The 17,084-nt window shown below is 46.5% G+C and overlaps 1 protein-coding gene across 16 annotated transcripts in view; it reads left to right on the top strand.

Annotated features, from left to right (window-relative positions):
- The window catches only part of FBRSL1 (fibrosin like 1), a 308,187-nt gene that overhangs the window by 59,145 nt on the left and 231,958 nt on the right, over nt 1–17,084 (top strand). For 13 of the 16 annotated variants that reach the window (XM_031555944.1, XM_031555943.1, XM_031555942.1 and 10 more), the window contains exons 2-3: nt 2,228–2,329; nt 11,222–11,257. In XM_031555944.1, the coding sequence (XP_031411804.1) occupies nt 2,228–2,329; nt 11,222–11,257 (138 nt within the window). The remainder of the gene's footprint in view (nt 1–2,227; nt 2,330–11,221; nt 11,258–17,084) is intronic. The other 3 variants (XM_031555939.1, XM_031555936.1, XM_031555941.1) reach the window with 2 other exon arrangements.

Here is a 17,084-nt window from a genome sequence, read left to right as displayed (position 1 = left end):
GCAGCACGGCTGCACTGCCGCCTCCTCGCCTCTGCTTCCTGGGCCCGGGCAGCTTGCTGCAGTGCGGGATAAGGAGAAGGAGAAACCTGTTTGGAGGCAGGGCAGCAGCAGGTTTTATTGTAAAGCTTGGTTGGGGGATACAGTCAGGAGGAATTTCTGGAGCTCAGGTAAAAACAGCCAGAGAAAATGACTGGAAGTCGTGCAGCCAGCAATTGGAAAAGAAGCTTCTGACCGGCTTGCTGTGATACCCCGGGCTGCTGAGAGTGCCCATGAAGCCAATGCATCCACTTAGCAGAACAACTTGTCCTCCTAGCTGGGTTCTGCATGTGGCTCATTAGGGTAATTACTGATGAATTAAGGCAGCTTGGCTCAGCGCTGGGGCTGCGGGTGTGCAGGCTCCCCTGCTGGCAGGCAGCAGGTGTAAATGAACAACATCTGTCAAAAAGGCTGATGACCCTCTTACTTCACAGCAGCAAACTGGGGACAGAGGTAGTGCTGCAAGTTTAATAATTGATATTTACTTGGAAAGGTTAATGGCAGCAGTGATGCTTCTAATTTGCTTGTCCGCGCAAGACCTTGTCGGGTCAAATTGTCTCAATTTGTTACCTTGTGTGTAGGTGTAGTTCTCCTTTAATGAAACTTGGAGGAAAGAAGCAGGTGGTGTTTGAAGCATTCTGTAACTTGAGAAAAACAGCAAAGGATTGAAGTCTGGTAAAAGGTTGTGCAAGTCTGTGCTAACTTTGAACAGCTTAGTCCCTTTGAATAATCCCATAGTGAATGCTGGCGCTTAGGAAGGTTAAGGGATTTGGAATGGAGTGATTTATTTCTCCTTTAAGTTGCAGCTGTCCAATTGTTTATGTCAGAAGCACAGTAATGGTCACGGGCTTTGATGTGTTGCTAGATGAGAGCAGTCCGGTTATGGATTGGAAAGCCAGGGAGTTCAGCAGGTATTTCCCAATTGCGTTTAGGGAGATTGTAGTTCTTTCCTGTAGTAGTTCAGTAGTTTCCATTTCAGGAGAAACAGACGTGCTTGTTGTGTCTGGATGCGTTGAAATTGGAAGGTTAGAGTCTTCAAATCCAAGAGCTGCAGAAGAAGTGGGGATGAGTGGGAACCAGGAGAGCTGTGCTTTGAGTGAGCGTACATCCAGGGGCTGAGGAGAGCTGCAGTGCAGCGGCTTGAAAGGCAGCGATTAATTGGGTTCTGCCCTTTACCCGATTGGCTTGGCATGAATCCTAGCCAAGATAATGTGATAAGTGAAATCAGAATTGCTTTAATGAAGACCTAAAAGAGAATATAGTAAGTGAATGCCAATAATTTTAGGTATTTTGAAAAAAATCTTTTCAAATGTACTTATTTCATGCGGGAGGAAAACTGTGATTGATAGTAGCCACAGCACTGATGTAACATGGTTAGGTTTCAGTGCTTGATGTCGTTGGCCTTTTTATTAAGGAAATACAACAGGGTGAGTTCAACGTGATGAGTTTCAAGTGGTCGATTCCTGCCTTATTACTAGATGCAAATGCAGAGTTGCCACTGGTGGAAGATCTTCTAGGAGATCCCAGCAGGGTTTGCCTCCCCTTGTTGTATCTGATGTAAAATCCCTCTTGGTAAAGGTTGGGGTGTGCTGGGGTTCACCAGAGAAAACCTTCTACTAGGGCTGCAGGCTGCAGTGAAATAGGACAGAGAGAAACAGGGGGATTTTATTGCCATTAGAAGTACCAATTTGTACAGCCGACATTTTAAATAGTGTAATTTAAATTGAACCAAACTGATATGAATAGAACCTATTAACAAATTAAACACTTCTTTCCACCCAATATTTCACAAGGGAATTAACAGAATAATTTGTTAGTAAATGAGCCCAGGAAGGAAGCTGTGAATGACATATCTATCCTATCCTCCTCCTGCCCGGCAACACGCTTGCAGATGGCAGTGGGAAGTTAGGTGATGTCCCACACTGTCGCCTCTCGCTGAGCAGACGATGTGCGAACAGAAACAAACTTCAGGAGGGACAGATCGGTGGTCAGAGGACCTGCCCTGGCAGTAGGAGTTATCTGTGGGCGCTTGTAGTGAAGCCCAACTTTGGAGAATCGCTGTGAGCTGGGAAGCATCCCCTCCATGGTGCCACGGGCGCAGGAGTGACGCTGTGAAGCGCTCTCGGTGACCTCGGGAACAGGTGGCAGTGCTTGAAAATCTCCTTTTTCCCCCTCCTTCTTCTCCCTCTAGATGAAGGTCCCCACAAGCAGAAGTGGCAGAAATAGCGAGGAGGACAGCATCAGGGAGGCCACAAGCTCTCAGCGGAGCAGCTCCAGGGACCGCCTCAGTGATGTAAGTACCGCTCAGGAGAAAGCACCGCTTGGCTGCAGCAATTCCCGCTGCTGACACGGCTTTTCATAAATCTTGCTGAACAAATGTTGGCATCCAGAGGTCACTGTGTAATAACTTTTTTTTTTATGTCATGATTGAGTGTTATGGCATAAGTGGTTGAGCTGCCTCGCAAACACTATAATCACGGTGCAAATAATATGATAAGCGAAAGATCAGAGATGGGAAAACAAAATGGAATTGTTATTCCTCAGGGAAAAGCGGCTTGATGTTTTGTTGTGTTTTCTCCACGAAGTTGTGTTAAAAAGCTTTTTACAGTATTTTTGGTTTTAGCTCCTGCGCATAATTGCGTAGTTTGGGTGCGAAGTCAGTTCGTCTAATTTTACGCCTCCTGCCTCCAAGATATGGGAGGCTTTGGGGGAGAGCTGTCATTCTCTCAGGAAATTTGATGGTATGTTGAGTGAAATGTTATGATAAAACAAAAGCAAACGGTGCCTTAGTGTGTAAACACACAAATGGGCTTTTGAGTCACCGAGAAATCAATGGCAGTGCTGGGATAATTTTATATGAAGGCTTTTTGTGTTAGCAATTAGCATTTCGCCTTCATTAAAACATGATTTTTTACTAATTAGGACCTTTCCCGTTAGGAGAGATTTAAATGAAGAACAATAATCAAACGCTGGCACGAGCATGTCTGAAATATTAAATTTGCCATTTCAATGGCAAGCCACAGAAATCCCAGAGCGAGTGGTTTTCATGTTGAGTTCTATTAATGTAAAATATGCTTCATAACTAAAACCTGTCACAGAAAACGGCTCACACCAGCTAAATTCAATTGGACAGTTAATTTAGCTTTAAAATTGAAAACACTACCTCCGCTTCAGGATGCAAAAGGAAGGGGGGGGGAAGCCTTTGATAAGTGTAATGTATTTGCTATTAAGGCTTTCAGAGCCCATTCTATAGGAGGAGAAGGGAGAAAAAGGGGGAAAAATGGCTCCCACAAATGTGTTTAAAAGCTGAAAGTATTTATTAAAAATGTCAGCAGAAAAGTGCTTTTGGCAGATTAAAGCGGGATTCAGCTTGACAGCTCTGACAGGGAAATGTGACGGGGGAAAATTCTCTCTACATGTTTGGAGTGCGAATGGGGACTGTAAACAGCCCCCGCAGCGGGAGGAGGAGCGACGCAGCCCCGTCCTGCGAGCTGCGCCCAGCAGCGCCAGCCTCTTCTCCTGGGGGGGGCGGGGGGCCCTGGGCACGGCACCCCTGAGGGCACCTCCAGTGGGGTAGACAGCGGCGATGCCCGTTGCGTGCGCACGTCTACGTCGATGCGATCCCCTCCTTCCCCTCCCCGTGGCCGCTCTTGACAGGTGTGTGAGCGCAGCGCCTGGCAGCCCGGCGACGTGGGGGCGTGGGAGAGGAATAAGGCGGCCGGACCCCGCCGTTAGCGCAGGTCAAAGCGTCAAGCGGTCCTGGAGCCTCTCCTTGTTCAGCCAACGCACTTGCAGTTCTTTCTCCTCTTTTCCCTTTGCCCTCAGAGTTACCGGCAGCGCCTGTAGGAATGGAGTGTGACTGCCTAATTCCCTCCAAACCTTCAAAGGCAGTTAATCAGCCGGTGAAATTCAGTGGGAAATAGGCGCTCTTTTTCTTCTTGCTCAATGGGGATGTCTGGGCAGTGCCTGGAGGCCGGGGCACGCTTCTGAGCCTTGCTGGAGTCGCTCTCGTGACCCGACGACCCATTGCAAATGAGAATTTTTCAAATTAGTAATTAAATAGTTTGAAAAGTAAGGTTCATGAATCACAGAATGCTCTTCGTTCATTATGTGATGAGTGCAATTTAGCTTTAATTACGTACAGTGCTTCCTTGCGTACCAGTAAATGTTCTGTAGTCTATTTAGTGACTGTCAGAAAGTCTCACGAAGTCCCGTGGGCGCAGTCGGGTGGTTTTCCCTTTGTGTGTGCCAGGGAGCAAGGCAGCAGGTTGCTGTGCAAGGGAAGGGCGAGCAGAGGATGCCGCGCTGCAGAGATTCAGTTTGCACAGGATCTGTGCTGTGAAGGTCCTCGCGCTGCTCTGAAGCTGTGTAACCTGGCACGTGGCTTCTGTGAGCGGTGGGCAGCTGAGGTGGTGCAAGGCCTTCTGCACGGCACTGAGGGTGGGGAAGCTGCTGGGCAGGAGGGCTGTGCAGGGAAGGCAGGGGCAGCACTCCTCGTAGTTAGGGGCTACGTGTGGAGCTCTTAGAATGTGATTGCATTGGAGAGGCTGCGCTCCTTGCAGATGGATGTGCTGTGCCAGGAGGCACCTGGGCTCTTTATAGCTCTTTGCCAAGTGGCTCTCCTGCTTGGTGCATTTGGCCTTCAGGACTGGTTTTCGTGCTGCCGTTCCCTTCCATCCCTGTCCCCATTAACTTGGGTGAACACTGTGGTAAATGAGGCGGGAGGCAGCGGGTTTGGCTGCTGCACAGCAGCACGCATCAGGTGTGGTGGGAAATGCATGTCTGGAAGTGGCAGTGAGCGGGCTTGGCACTGCCACCTCCGGAGCACTGCGGCCCTCTCCGAGCTGCACAGTGGGTTCCATTGGGAAGGCGCTATTAGGAACAGCTTCAGCTCCTCCGTGTGATTTGTTTCTCGAGGTGACTTGTTCAATGGGATGCCAGTAAGTTGTTCTTTATTTACATTAATGCATGTCATTAGTCTCTAATGGACCGTGAAGTCAAGAGGTGGCCTGGTCTGTCGTGAAGTAATTGCACTCTAAAGAAAACCACAGCCACTGATTGATTGTGTCTTGCACACATGGGCACGCACACACCGCCGTCAGACACAGAATGTTCTGCTGTTACACAATGCAACTTCCATGAGGAGACAGCGCTGCAACTTCAGAGCAAAACAGCAATTGTGCTCCGCAGTCCCTTCTTTCCAGACATTACGCTGAGTGCCATTTATTATGGGTCACTGGGAAAAAATGCTTATTATCATCTGGTGAAATCATCTTTGGCTGCAGAGGTGTGATTTGTTGGGGCTGATCTCGTCCTTAGGATGATGAAACTTCTGAGCAGGATAGCAGAGAAGTTTTAACCCAGGTTTAGTACAACCGATGTAGTGGTGCGGGGGGCAGGGGTTGGGAATTTGCCACTTGTCTATGTTCCCAGTGTTGATGTAAAATTCCCTTAAAACCTATTATTAAGCTGATGTCCCTGTTACACGTGTATTCTCGAGTCCTCTACAACCAGCACTGAGTCAACAGCCCTTTTCCAAAATGGGATTTTCCTCTGCTGTCTTTCATAGTGCGGTAATTGGAAGTTACCGGAGAATTAAGATCCAGATAAGCCATACTGCTGTTTTGTTGTGTTGACCCAAGTAAAAGTGGAAGGCTTGGGCATTTTGTTTTGGCTTTCCCCGTGTTCCGTAATTGTCCTGGTCTTCTCTGATGTCCTGAGCAGTCCAAAAATCCACACAGAGCCTTGTATAATGGCTTTAAAAAAAAAAAAGGGTTTTATCTTTTTCTTGACCCATCAGCTTAAGAACTGCCTGCTTTTTAATGGATTTTCTCCCTCGCTAAATTGAATGGATCGTCCCTCATTATCATTTAAATAGAAGCCTCACTCCCTGTGAACATGGAAAATTTGAATGTGGTAGTAGAGCTGTGATAATTTGAAATATTCGGAAGGTGGGGGCGAGGAGGGGGAGCAGGCGGCAGAGTGCAGAATTGCTGAATATAATTGTCATGGATTCTCAATTTTGTTGCCACAAGATGGGAAAATAGACTAATAATTGTCTTCCAACCCTAGTAGAATAGTTGCCCTAGTTAGCTGAAGCTAACACTCTAATTGTCATGGGGGCACAGAGATGAATGAGGATGTATGCAGGGCACAGCCAGGGCTAAATTGAGTGATATACTAAGGCAAAGAGCAAATTGGCAATTATTGGCCCAGCTGAAAAGGTTGGCAGGTGTGCTGCTTTCTCACGAGCCCTTAGGGGGAAATTGGAAATATAAAATATCGACCGTAAATATTCACTGATTAGGAAATATGTTGCAAGAGGTGCTGGCCACTTAAGAGTCAAAACTCTCCTTTTCAAGGGATTGACTTCAGCTGAACAAAAAAAGAAGAAAAAAAAAAAAGCCATCCCTGCTACTAAGTTGTTCAGAGCTTTTCCTCTCATCTCCCATCCCCCAGGCTATCTGTTCAGATTTTCCATCATCCTATCTTTGTATGTTTGTTTGTTTTTCTTTAAATGTATTAACAGACAGCAGTCTTTTAGGAAATTGAGAGATTTTCCTCTCTCTGAATGTTCTTTGATAAGTGCTTAGCATATTGTATAGACTAGATATAAAATTCTCTCTCTGGTAGATGAATATAAAATAATTTCTGTGATTTCTAATTCAAACAGTTTGCTGTGATCTGCTTTTCTTTGTGTGCCATCAGTCACTATTTCCCTCTTCCCTCCTACTTTCTGTACCGCGCTTCCCCTCCTGGGGCAAGGGGATTAAAGCAGCGGCAGGGCACAAAGCTGCAGTCCATTACGTGTGCCTAAGGCTGAAGTACCTTGCCAGAAGCATGATCAAAAGATCTACTGAAGTGAGAATTGGACCACAGTGGCACCACAGGTCCACATTTATCCTCTTTACAAACGGTGAGATGTGTGGGATGCCTGGTCTCAGCTCTAGGCAGGGTGCGGAGGGACAGAAGAGCTCTGTGTGATTCAGACCAGAAAAAGCTGAGCACGGGGATGCTGCAGAGGGTGAAACCCTGACGGAGCTCTTTGGAAGGCCTGGAATGGCAATATGTTATAGAATCGCAGAATATCTCGAGCTGGAAGGGATCTGTAAGGATGGAGTGCAACTCCTGGCTCTGCACAGAAGCACCCAGGAATCAAACCACGGGACTGAGGGGGTTCTCCAGACTCTTATTGAGCTCGGGCAGCTCAAGGCTGCACCCACTGCTCTGGGGAGCCTGTGTCAGTGCCCAGCCACCCGGTGGTGAAGAACCTTTTCCAGATATCTTGCCTTACCCTCTCTTATCACAGCTTCATGCCATTCCCTCAGGTCCTATCACTGTCACAAAAGAAAAGAGACCTTCCCCTGGTGTGACTTAAGGCCTTTACCTCTTGTACTGTCACTGTTATCTAGGGAAGGTGGCTGACCCCCACCTCGCTACAACCTCCTTTTGAAGGAGGCTGCAATTAAGCTCTCCCTTGAACCTCCTCTTTACCGTACTAAACAATCCCAGCTCTAGTTGTCTAGGTCTCTCCACAAGGCCTCTCCACTCTTGGTGGAGTTAGCAGCTCCTCCCAATTGCGTATCATCAGCAAACTTGCTCAAAACAGCTTTTAGTCCTATATCCAAGTCACTTATGAGAACATTAAGGAGAACTGGCCTTAAAGTGGAGCCTGGAGATCCCCACTAGTGAACTGTCATCTGCAAACTTTTGGGAAACGATGGACAGTGGCTGCCCCTGCGTGTACCGTGCTAGAATCTGATCCCTGCTTAGAAGAGTAGAGTGATTTACAGCTCGGTGAAGTAAAGGCAGCAAGAGATAGTTTTAAGACTTCCCATCAAACCATGAGTCTTGATTTGTTTTGCATCATAAGAGCAGGGGAAGGCCATGTATACAAGGGAAATAACACTTCCCATCAATTTAGTAGACTAGCTTGGAAAAACTTGCTGAAGGTTGTCAGTCAGGTTTTGTCATGATTTTCTCTTCCAGATTGCAATTGTGGTATTTATAATGAATGAAGAAGAGACTTCTTAAATAAAACTGCAGCGCATCTCCAACTCTGAAGGACGTTGGTGTGGGAATAGTTGAGTTTTTCAACAGTAGGATTTTGTGTTTGATGCCAGAAAGGTGTATTTATTTATTTTTTACAGCCAGTGTAATTAACAGGAGAGCTATCCCAGAGTAGAAATAATTCACTCTGTGACATAACTGAAATGTCTTGTCTGTGCTGTCTGGTTTTGTTTTTAACCTTGGGCTTAAAAAGAACTAAAAATCTTTAGCTGCAAAAGAGCACATCATCTGCAAAATGTTACAAGCCATTTGTCTTTATGCACAAATGCCACCTGGCACTGTAGTTCCACTTACACATCATTAAATGCACAGACCAGCCTCATTTTGCCCCTAACTAGTACCAGGCTCCCTTGGGAGCTCCAGGTATTCCGGGCAGTGCAGAGAGAGGCACGAGAGCCACCAGTGCTGGCATGGCAGCAGCCGTACGAGGCTGCAGCTGTAGGCTGCCCAGGAACTGCTCCTGCCAGGCAGGCCTGCGTTCACCACCACGGGTTTCTCCCAGCTTGGGTAGAAGCCAAGTTAAACTTCCACTAAGATTTCTTACATTTGCAGCCGCTATTGATCATTTTCCCTCTTATTTGATGTGGATATTGAGACACGTGGATTGAACTATGTTTATATCGACCCCAAAAGATATTCTCTTTAGGAACATCCGACGCAGTTGCATGCAAACTGTTCTCTGCTCTGGCACTCATAGCTGATGTTCACTGGAGCCTTCAGAGCTTCTCCATGTGGCAGTTTGGTACGGATTTTCCAAAAGAGCCCGCAGCATTCCCAGCTAACCAAGAAAGCAACAGTGGTTTGTTAGATGTGCAGAAAAATGCTTGCAAACAGCTCTAATTGTTGGAAAGAATTTTACAAGTTGAATCCAAAGTGTTCACCAGCTTCTAACTTTATACGCATAATAAAAATTCTGAGGGAGGGAAAAAAAAAAAAACTTTTTCCCCTTGATTTCCAGGAAATGTAATGTTAAAACTTGCAAAGGAGAAAGCGGTCCTTAGATGTGAGAAATGCCAGTGAAAATTGCCATTCCGTTTTAATTATTTCTGATGTAACACTTTATTCAGCAATTGTTTATTCTTTTCTGCTGGGTGGTTTTAAATCATTGGCCTGCAGATTCCTGGGCTCTTGGGCAGCCTGGGATGCCGGGCCGTTATCTCAGCAATGCAGCTCTGCGGTTGGCGTGCCTGGAAAGTATTTGGGGAGTCCACAAGTCACTGAGATTGAAAGAACTGTGTTACAGCGAGGCTGCTCGGAGGGGCTGTCTCCTTAGGGAGAAGCTTTAAATGAAACCTCCTGTTTCTGGTTTGAGTTATTATTTCCAATTTGTTAGACTCTGTTGGTCTGTTAATAGCGAGCTGAGTGAGGGGCAGAGGAGGAAGCGCCGTCCGCCCTGCTTTCCAGCTCCCACCTCTCCCATCTGTGCTCGGGGTGAGCGGCGGAGCAGCCATCGAACCCGGCAGGATGGACTTGTGTTCAGCTGTCCCACCTGCTTCTGGAGCTGCAGGATGTTGTTATTAACTTTACTGCTATACAAAACTGAATTCCATGAGCGTTTGGTTTTTTTTTTAAACGTATTTAGGAGGAGCGATAGGTTCCTTTTAGTTTCTCAAAAAGAAACAAGCGTTGCTTCCCTTCATTTCATCAATCTGTTGCAGTTTCTGGGCAGTTTAGATGGGAGAGGTTTTATAAATGCCTCTGTAGCTTTTTACTGCTTGAAGGCAAATCCGTGTGTGATGCACAAAAGGCCAAAGGTTTGCCCCCGTAAAGGATGTGTTACTGGCATCTCAGACCTGCCCTGGAGCTGCCTTTTTCCCACAGAGCAGAGATCTCCAGAGCACTGTGTGCCAGGCAGGGCTCTGAGAATGGCAGCGAGGGTCCTGTTGTACCCGTGGGGAGTTGCAGGTGTTTGCAGTAGCCCATGGTCAGTTTGCACCAGTCTTTTTGGGGGGTGCCGTGCTCTTTTGGTTGTTGAGTACCACGGTAACACGTGCTGCTGCTGCAGGAAGAGAGGTGATCTTTGAGGTCTGCCTACAGTGCGCCAGTGTTCTAGTTCAGGCTTTGATACCCACTGCAATATAAGTGTTAGAAACGGGACTGCTAAGACTGAATCTTGTTTAATAAAGTCACGTAGCAAGAGCGTCATGATTATAAATCACACTTGGAAATGGGCCTGCAGAGTGCTTGCTGGGTCATGTGCTGCTGCTCCCTCCGTGTCGCATGCTGAGCTGTTCCAGGCTCCTTTTTAATTTCCAAAAAGAAGGCATAGAGCAGCAGCTGCAGATAGAGGTGGAATTCATTTAGCTGCTTCAAGGAGGCCACTGCCAGTGACAAGTAGCAGCTCAGTGGCCTTGGGCTGTGGTGAGGGGAAGGAGAGCCAAGCGGCTGGAGGTGGTATAATAGAAAGGAAAAGCACTGAGTGATTTGGCAGCGTGTGAAAGAGGTAAGGATGTGGTAGAGAAAGGAGCAGGAGGAGCTGGACTGAAAAGCAGAAGTAAACAATATAATTTAACTTATTCAAAAGGGACAGAATGCTTATTAAAGCTCTGAGAGATGATAAATTAGTGCTTCGGTGCTATTGTTTCAGATAGAGCTGTCATATGGTAATACTGCAGCGATGAAGGCTGCAGGCTCATGAATGCATAGAGGGGAATGGAAGTGGGCTGTGTGGTTACGTGGCAGAGCTGGAGCTGGTGAGGCAAGATGTGCTGCCTGGGCCGGGGGACATCTGTATGCCCATGTGCCGTATGGAAGTGGCTGCTGCCTATTGAGGGATGGCTTAAACAAATGCTCCAGTGCATCCTTGAGTCCCTGTTTCTTTGAAGATGTATCCCACACCAAGAGCCTTTACCTCAGTTGGAAGGTGCTGCTGAAGCACGGCTATAGTTTATGAAACCCTTGCTGAAATAGCTCCAGAGCCCTGCCCTGGAAATGCTCTTCTGCTGTCACTCCTGTGGCAGCACACAGGATGTCAGGAGAGAATTTGAGATGTTCTGCTTGTGAAGTTTTCCCCTAAGTAATACCGGGCTGGGGGAGGGAATCACAAAATGATCTGATCTTACATTACACAGAATCTCTTGCATTACTTACTGTGGCATATTGTTTCCTCCCACAGAGTTCTGCTCAATCGCTTTCAGGAAGAGGCTACTCCGTAAGTCATTTTACAGCTAATTCTTTCGCTTCTGTTGATGTTGATTGCAGAGGTCTACACCACCTATTGCATATCCACTGCCATGAAAGAAATGCAGAGTATAAGAAGTAGGCGTAGAGAACGGGCCTGTCATGCACCTGGCATATGAGGGAGTCTGACATATGAGGGAGCATGAAGGGTCTGGGGATCCTTGAATTTAATTTTATGCCTCTGGAGAGGGTTCTTTGGTTGTTGGATAGTGCATTTGAGCTAGAGAGTCAGCTCCTGAGAATTGAAAGACATGTGGAGAGTTTTCAACATTGGTGGGAGATGCTTCCCTCCTCTCTCCCACTCCTTCCCATATAGGTTGTCATTTTTGCATTAAATATAAGAATCAGAGGGAAAATTATTGTGCTTTAAGAATTGTGTCCTTCACCGCTCTGGACAAAAAAAGCCAATACCCTCTTTTTTTACAAGCCCTGAGTTACAAGAGAGTATAGCAGAAAAACAGAATCCCTTGTTTTCAGAGGAAGATCTTCTGGTCTTCTCGCAGGAGAGTCCCAGGTACAGGGCTGGTGGTATTGTCATGTGTGTGCAGTGGAACAGTGATGTTGAATTGACCATTTCTGTTCACATGTCCCTTATTTCGATGTGCAGTCGCATTTTGCTCGTGTAGAGGTGGTACAACTATTTGGGTACCATTGCTGCTCAGTTGTCCAAAAAGGCAGGCACAGAGATGTTAGTGTGTCTATTAATGACAAAATGGGAGAGGATACGAGTGGCTTAGCAATGCCAATATGAAAATTCCTGGAATCACACTTTGTATGCCTCTCATAACAAACGTGTGGTGTGTAGATACCTGTTACGATAAGGGTTACACTGGTGCATGTTATGATATGTGTTATCAGAAATGTGTGATGCAAAGCTGAGCACAACTCAGACACTTTACAAAATAACATGACTTGAAAAGTCTTAAAGTATTGTGAATGATGTCACAGATTTTTAGACAGTAATGACACATATCTCGAAGTATCCTTCCATCAAAAGCTTTCCAGCATCCCAGGTGAGTATCAGTGCTGAGTTCACTGGGCGATGAGGAACATTTGCTCCAGGACAGGGATTGAAATCTATCCTGGCAGACTGGCTGGGCGCTGCCTTCCCATCACACGAACAGCTGGACTCACCTAAGCCTAAAGGCAGATGCTGCATCTTCTGTTTATCTGAAAAATGCCGTGCACGCCTGTGGCACCACATACATAATAATGAATCGCCTTCACAGATTGCAAGACTGAGGGCATGGTTTGGGAATGAAGCAGTTTCTCACTGGCTGTAACTCAGATTTCAAAATCTTAATGGAAAAGGCCCAAAGAGTTCTTTTTAGAATCTTTAAGCCTGTAAATCATAGGACCGTTTTCCAGCACTGCTGAATGTTAAAAAATTTACTTTTGTCTCTCAGATAAATGAATTTGAGAAAATGTTTAGCTCCCTCTCTGTGCATGTGCAGGGATAAGTTTCTTCTGTTGGGCAACCCATAGCTCCTACCTCCCTTAGCAGGTTTTCCACATGCCAAGGCAGTGTTTTGAGATTGTGAGCAGTGTGAGCTGAGGTTGCTTTTCCTTATGGGTTGTCATTTTTCCTATTAAATTGCCTTCTGCCTCACCACATACCAGCTGCTGAGGCTGGCCATTTCTCTTAAGACTCCAGTGCTGCTCTAAATTGATTTAGCATAAGGCAGAGCCTATCACTTCCAGCCCTGCCAGACCTCGCTGGCCCAAACCCGCTCTGGAAGCGGATCCTCCCAGGTGGCAGAGAAATGTTCAAACCATGGCTTTGAGATGACTGGCCCCAGCCCAGAGGTTGTCCATAATATCAGTAGCAGTTTTCTTATTCTCACAAAAGCAGCTGCTTGCAAAACACAGAGTGGTTTGGCTCTGCAGCAGACAGGTTGTTTGCCAGCACGTTCCTGGTGGTGCTTAGGGGGGAGCACACGCCTGCTGCCCTCCTGGTACTGCTGGGTCACTGCAGGCTGCCACTGGTGAAATGATGAGCTACGTTGTCACTCTGTGAAGTGCTAGTACTGCTTCCATAAGCAGCTGTGTGAACACCACCAACTATTTTGTGTGTGTTCCTTTTTAAATGAACTCGTTTCAAATCTACTCACTTTGCCATTTGCTCCCTTAACCTTGCAGACCAGTTTGCTTTCAGTAGCAGTGGTAGAAATGCTAAGGACATGTGCTTTTGCAGAAAGAGTGCTTAGAGCTTGTAGTAGTTACCTCGTTTGAGAAGTCTCAGCCCAAGTTTCAGCCAACAAACTGGGGGTGCTGGGCAGGCCAGGAGAGCAGCACTGTCTAAACAAGGGCCATGCTTAGCACAGGTCGGAAATTTGGCTCTCACCAAAGTCAACAAAAGCCCCAGTTACCTTCAGCTGCACCTAGGTTTCATTTCTGCATTTGGAGCCACGAAAGTAGTGCTAACAGTGCTGCAGCACGTAGTTTCTCAGTCTATCTGAAGATGTCACAAGCAAAATTTCTTATAAAACTATTTCCCAAAATAAACTTTGGAATGATGTGTAGTTCTGTGTGAATGACATGAGGCATGTCAATGTCTGTACTGTTTCTGCAAGCCCCTTATCTCATCAGCAGCATGTGTTTCTTATGTGCTTCCGCTGTGCTGAGAAATAGAATACCAGTTTGTTTATGGAGGTTCATATCTTATTCCCTTTATGACTTGATGGTTACATGTGTGTACATGCACTTCCTGCACGCACAGATGAGATATGTGATTTGAGTCAGGAAGATCTGTCTGTCCTCTTGAGCAGCCAGAACAGGTTTTCATTCTGGTAACAATACAAGAGGCCTGTCTACCCGAAAACGCACTGATTTGTTTGAAACTATGTGTAGGGTTACAGATTGGCTGCACTGCTGAGGTTGGACCACCAATCAAATTTATTTCTGATACCTGAGTCAGTTTAGGATCTGAAATACTTAGAAAGTGGCTACAGTGAACATAAGATCAGCCCATGCAGTTTGTTGCTCACGGTTGCCATATCGCTGCTGTTTGCAGCTGAGCTCATCACACAAAGCCAAGCTGCAGGTGAGCTTCACTGACTTTTACAGAGTACAGTAAAGGATGGAAGTGGGAGTTTATAGTAGCTTAAAAAAATAAACAAAAAAGCTTTTCCAAAAAATTACGTAGTTTATTTATAAAGCATCTGTGCAGCTGTTCCTCTTCTGAAATGGAAAGGAATAAAATGCAGGAGCGAATAACCGAGTAAGCTTGAAAGCATATGGCAGATGGACAGCCAGTGAAGCAACCTCTGGTCCTCAGAGCAGAAGTGCAGGAGGATGAGGCAGCTTTGTTTGATTGCATTTGTTCTTGGAAGATTTTTTTTAAACAAAACCAGTAACACACACTTGACAACAGCGGCAGCTGATTTTCATTCTGAGCCTTTGCAAAATATCAAAGTCTTCGCGGCCTTCTCACATCCCTGGCAGCAAATCAAATTCTGTTGATTTTACATCTTCCCTGTTGAGCACCGGAAACCGGTGTCTCAGATAGCTCAGACTGCAGCTCCTGGATGTGAAGAACCACCCAGAGAACCCAGAAGGGCTGGGTCAGCGCTGCCCCACAGCCCGTGTGGGAGCACAGAGATCCCTGTGTCCAAAGCTGCCTTTGTGACCGGCATCCTGAGAAAGATCAGTGTCTGCATTAAGATCAGCAGCATTATTGCATTGAAGCATGTATTGCTCCTGCTTGGGAGTTCTTGTGGCTGCAGCTCGTGGGTGCGGAGGCGTGCTCAGTGACCAGAGCCAAACTCAACTTGTAACAAATGGGCTTCCTCCGCTTCTGATCTGTCGCTCTGATGAAAAATCTCTCCTTGTAGGTAGGTAAAATTTTGTAGATGGGTTGGAAAAATCATTGCTCTTTCAGACCTTTGATAAATTAGCATTTTCCCATGCCAAAAATCAATATTGGAAACAGGGCTCTTGTTATGAATCTAAAACTCCTTGAGCTGGAGCCAAAGTTAAATGATGAAAAAAGTGAATTTAGTATGCACTTCCTACAATGGTGTGCCTGTGGACTGGCAAAATGAGCAAGACTTTCTGGACAAGATTTACGAATAAGGGACCAGTCATTCTAAAATAAGTATCAGTCTTGTTTTGCTGTGATGCCAAGTGTAAAAGAGGGACTGTAATTGCCTTCCTTTCCTGGGCAAGAGGGAGAATGGCAGGTAGGTTCTCTTTGGGCGGAGCAACACTCTGTCTTAGAAGACAGATACTGAGAAAGAGGAAAAAAGAAGAGACCGTGATGAAGTGGTGTGTGGTCTGTAAGCAATAGCAATGCAGGGAATGACAAACGATAGAAAAATGAGAATATATTATAGAAATATGAAGACTTTTTAAAGGGCTTCTTTCTGTAAGACAGCTGGAATATGTGAGAGCCAAGAACAGAACTGTAGGTGTCAACCCAAAGCAATTAGGTTGTGCTGTTGTTCTCTTTGTATGTTTTGAAGTAGCCTCACTTCACAAGAGCCACCCCAGGTTTGAATGCACATGGACAGGCAGCATTTCCTGGGTGAACAGCCCACGTTAGTTTGCTCTGAGAGCTGCGTTAGGCAGGGCCGGGCTGCTGGGAGCCAGCCGAGCTCAGCTTGCCCCTGCGCCTGTAAGCCATGAGCTCAATGCTGGTGACTAATTAGAGCGTATATTATTCCAGATTTGTGCGGGCTCTTGAGGGTTTTTGAAGCGTCCTGTGAAAAGCGTAAGCAGAAGTACAAACACAAATGAACTACGTACTTCAGCTTTACAAATACTGAAGCCCACGAACATCCTTACAACACATTTCCTTTAGAAGTTCCTTTTCTGAAAATCTGTTTCTTCTTAGATGACTTCTGCTTTTAATTAGGATGAAAAGTCCCATAAATTTTCACTCATCTCCTCGGCCATAAATAAGCACAAAGGGCCCTCTCTGGCGAAGTTTCAGTCCGCATGAACCAGATGAACCAGTGGCACTGGCACTGGGCTGCCCCAGAGGCTCTCGAGCAGCTTTGTTCCTGCAGCAGCTCAGGCTGCTGCCTGCTGCTTTCCGTGCAGCCCCAGCACAGGGCGGCTGCAGCCAGCTGGTGCCGTGAGCCCCTGGAGGGAGGGGGGCAGATGACTTCTGTGTGAGTTTTGCCATGTTTTTAATCTCCCTGCCATCACCCCGAGCTTGGCTGGGAGTGCTGGGGGGATCGGATCTCTAATCGTCCAGAAAGATGCTGTTCTACAAACTCATCCCCTGAAATTCCCTGTGCTCCTCAGCTTTTGGGGCAGGATAACCTTGCTGTCAGAGGCCTTACGCACTGAAATGAGGAGTTGTCTTAAATCCATCTTGAATTCACCAGCCTGGAAAGGATTGCATCTTACTGAAGAGGAAAGACAAAGGAGTTTGAGGGAATCTAGTCTTTATTTCTGGACCTTTTTGATTAGGACTATCCCGAGGCAGTTGTGTTATATACATGCTATAGCTTTCCTTGTGTAACAGGGCAGAGTATTTGCTCATCTGTCTCAGTGGTTTTCACATCGCTGTGTCTTCTCCCAGCTCCCTTTCCTTACAAACCCATGCCTTGTTCTCCCTTTCTCTCCATTCCCTCTACCAAAACCAACAGAAAGACAATGCAAACAGGCGGCGGATCAGGGCTGGGGCAGCTCTCCTGGTGAGCACAGTGAGCAGGGGGTAAAAGTGTGGGGCCTCTGCGGGGATTTGGGTTTCATTTTTTAATTCTCTGTTAGTCTCACGCAGTGGGAATGAGCAGTGCTGGGGCGTTGTGCCTGGAGAAGGGGCTGGCAGAGCCAGCTGCTGAGGGCTG

The sequence above is a fragment of the Meleagris gallopavo genome, chromosome 17 (assembly GCF_000146605.3).
Source record: "Meleagris gallopavo isolate NT-WF06-2002-E0010 breed Aviagen turkey brand Nicholas breeding stock chromosome 17, Turkey_5.1, whole genome shotgun sequence".
Taxonomy (NCBI): domain Eukaryota; kingdom Metazoa; phylum Chordata; class Aves; order Galliformes; family Phasianidae; genus Meleagris; species Meleagris gallopavo.
The sequence above is the reverse complement of the archived record's forward strand: the minus strand, read 5'-3'. Positions and strand labels throughout refer to the sequence as shown.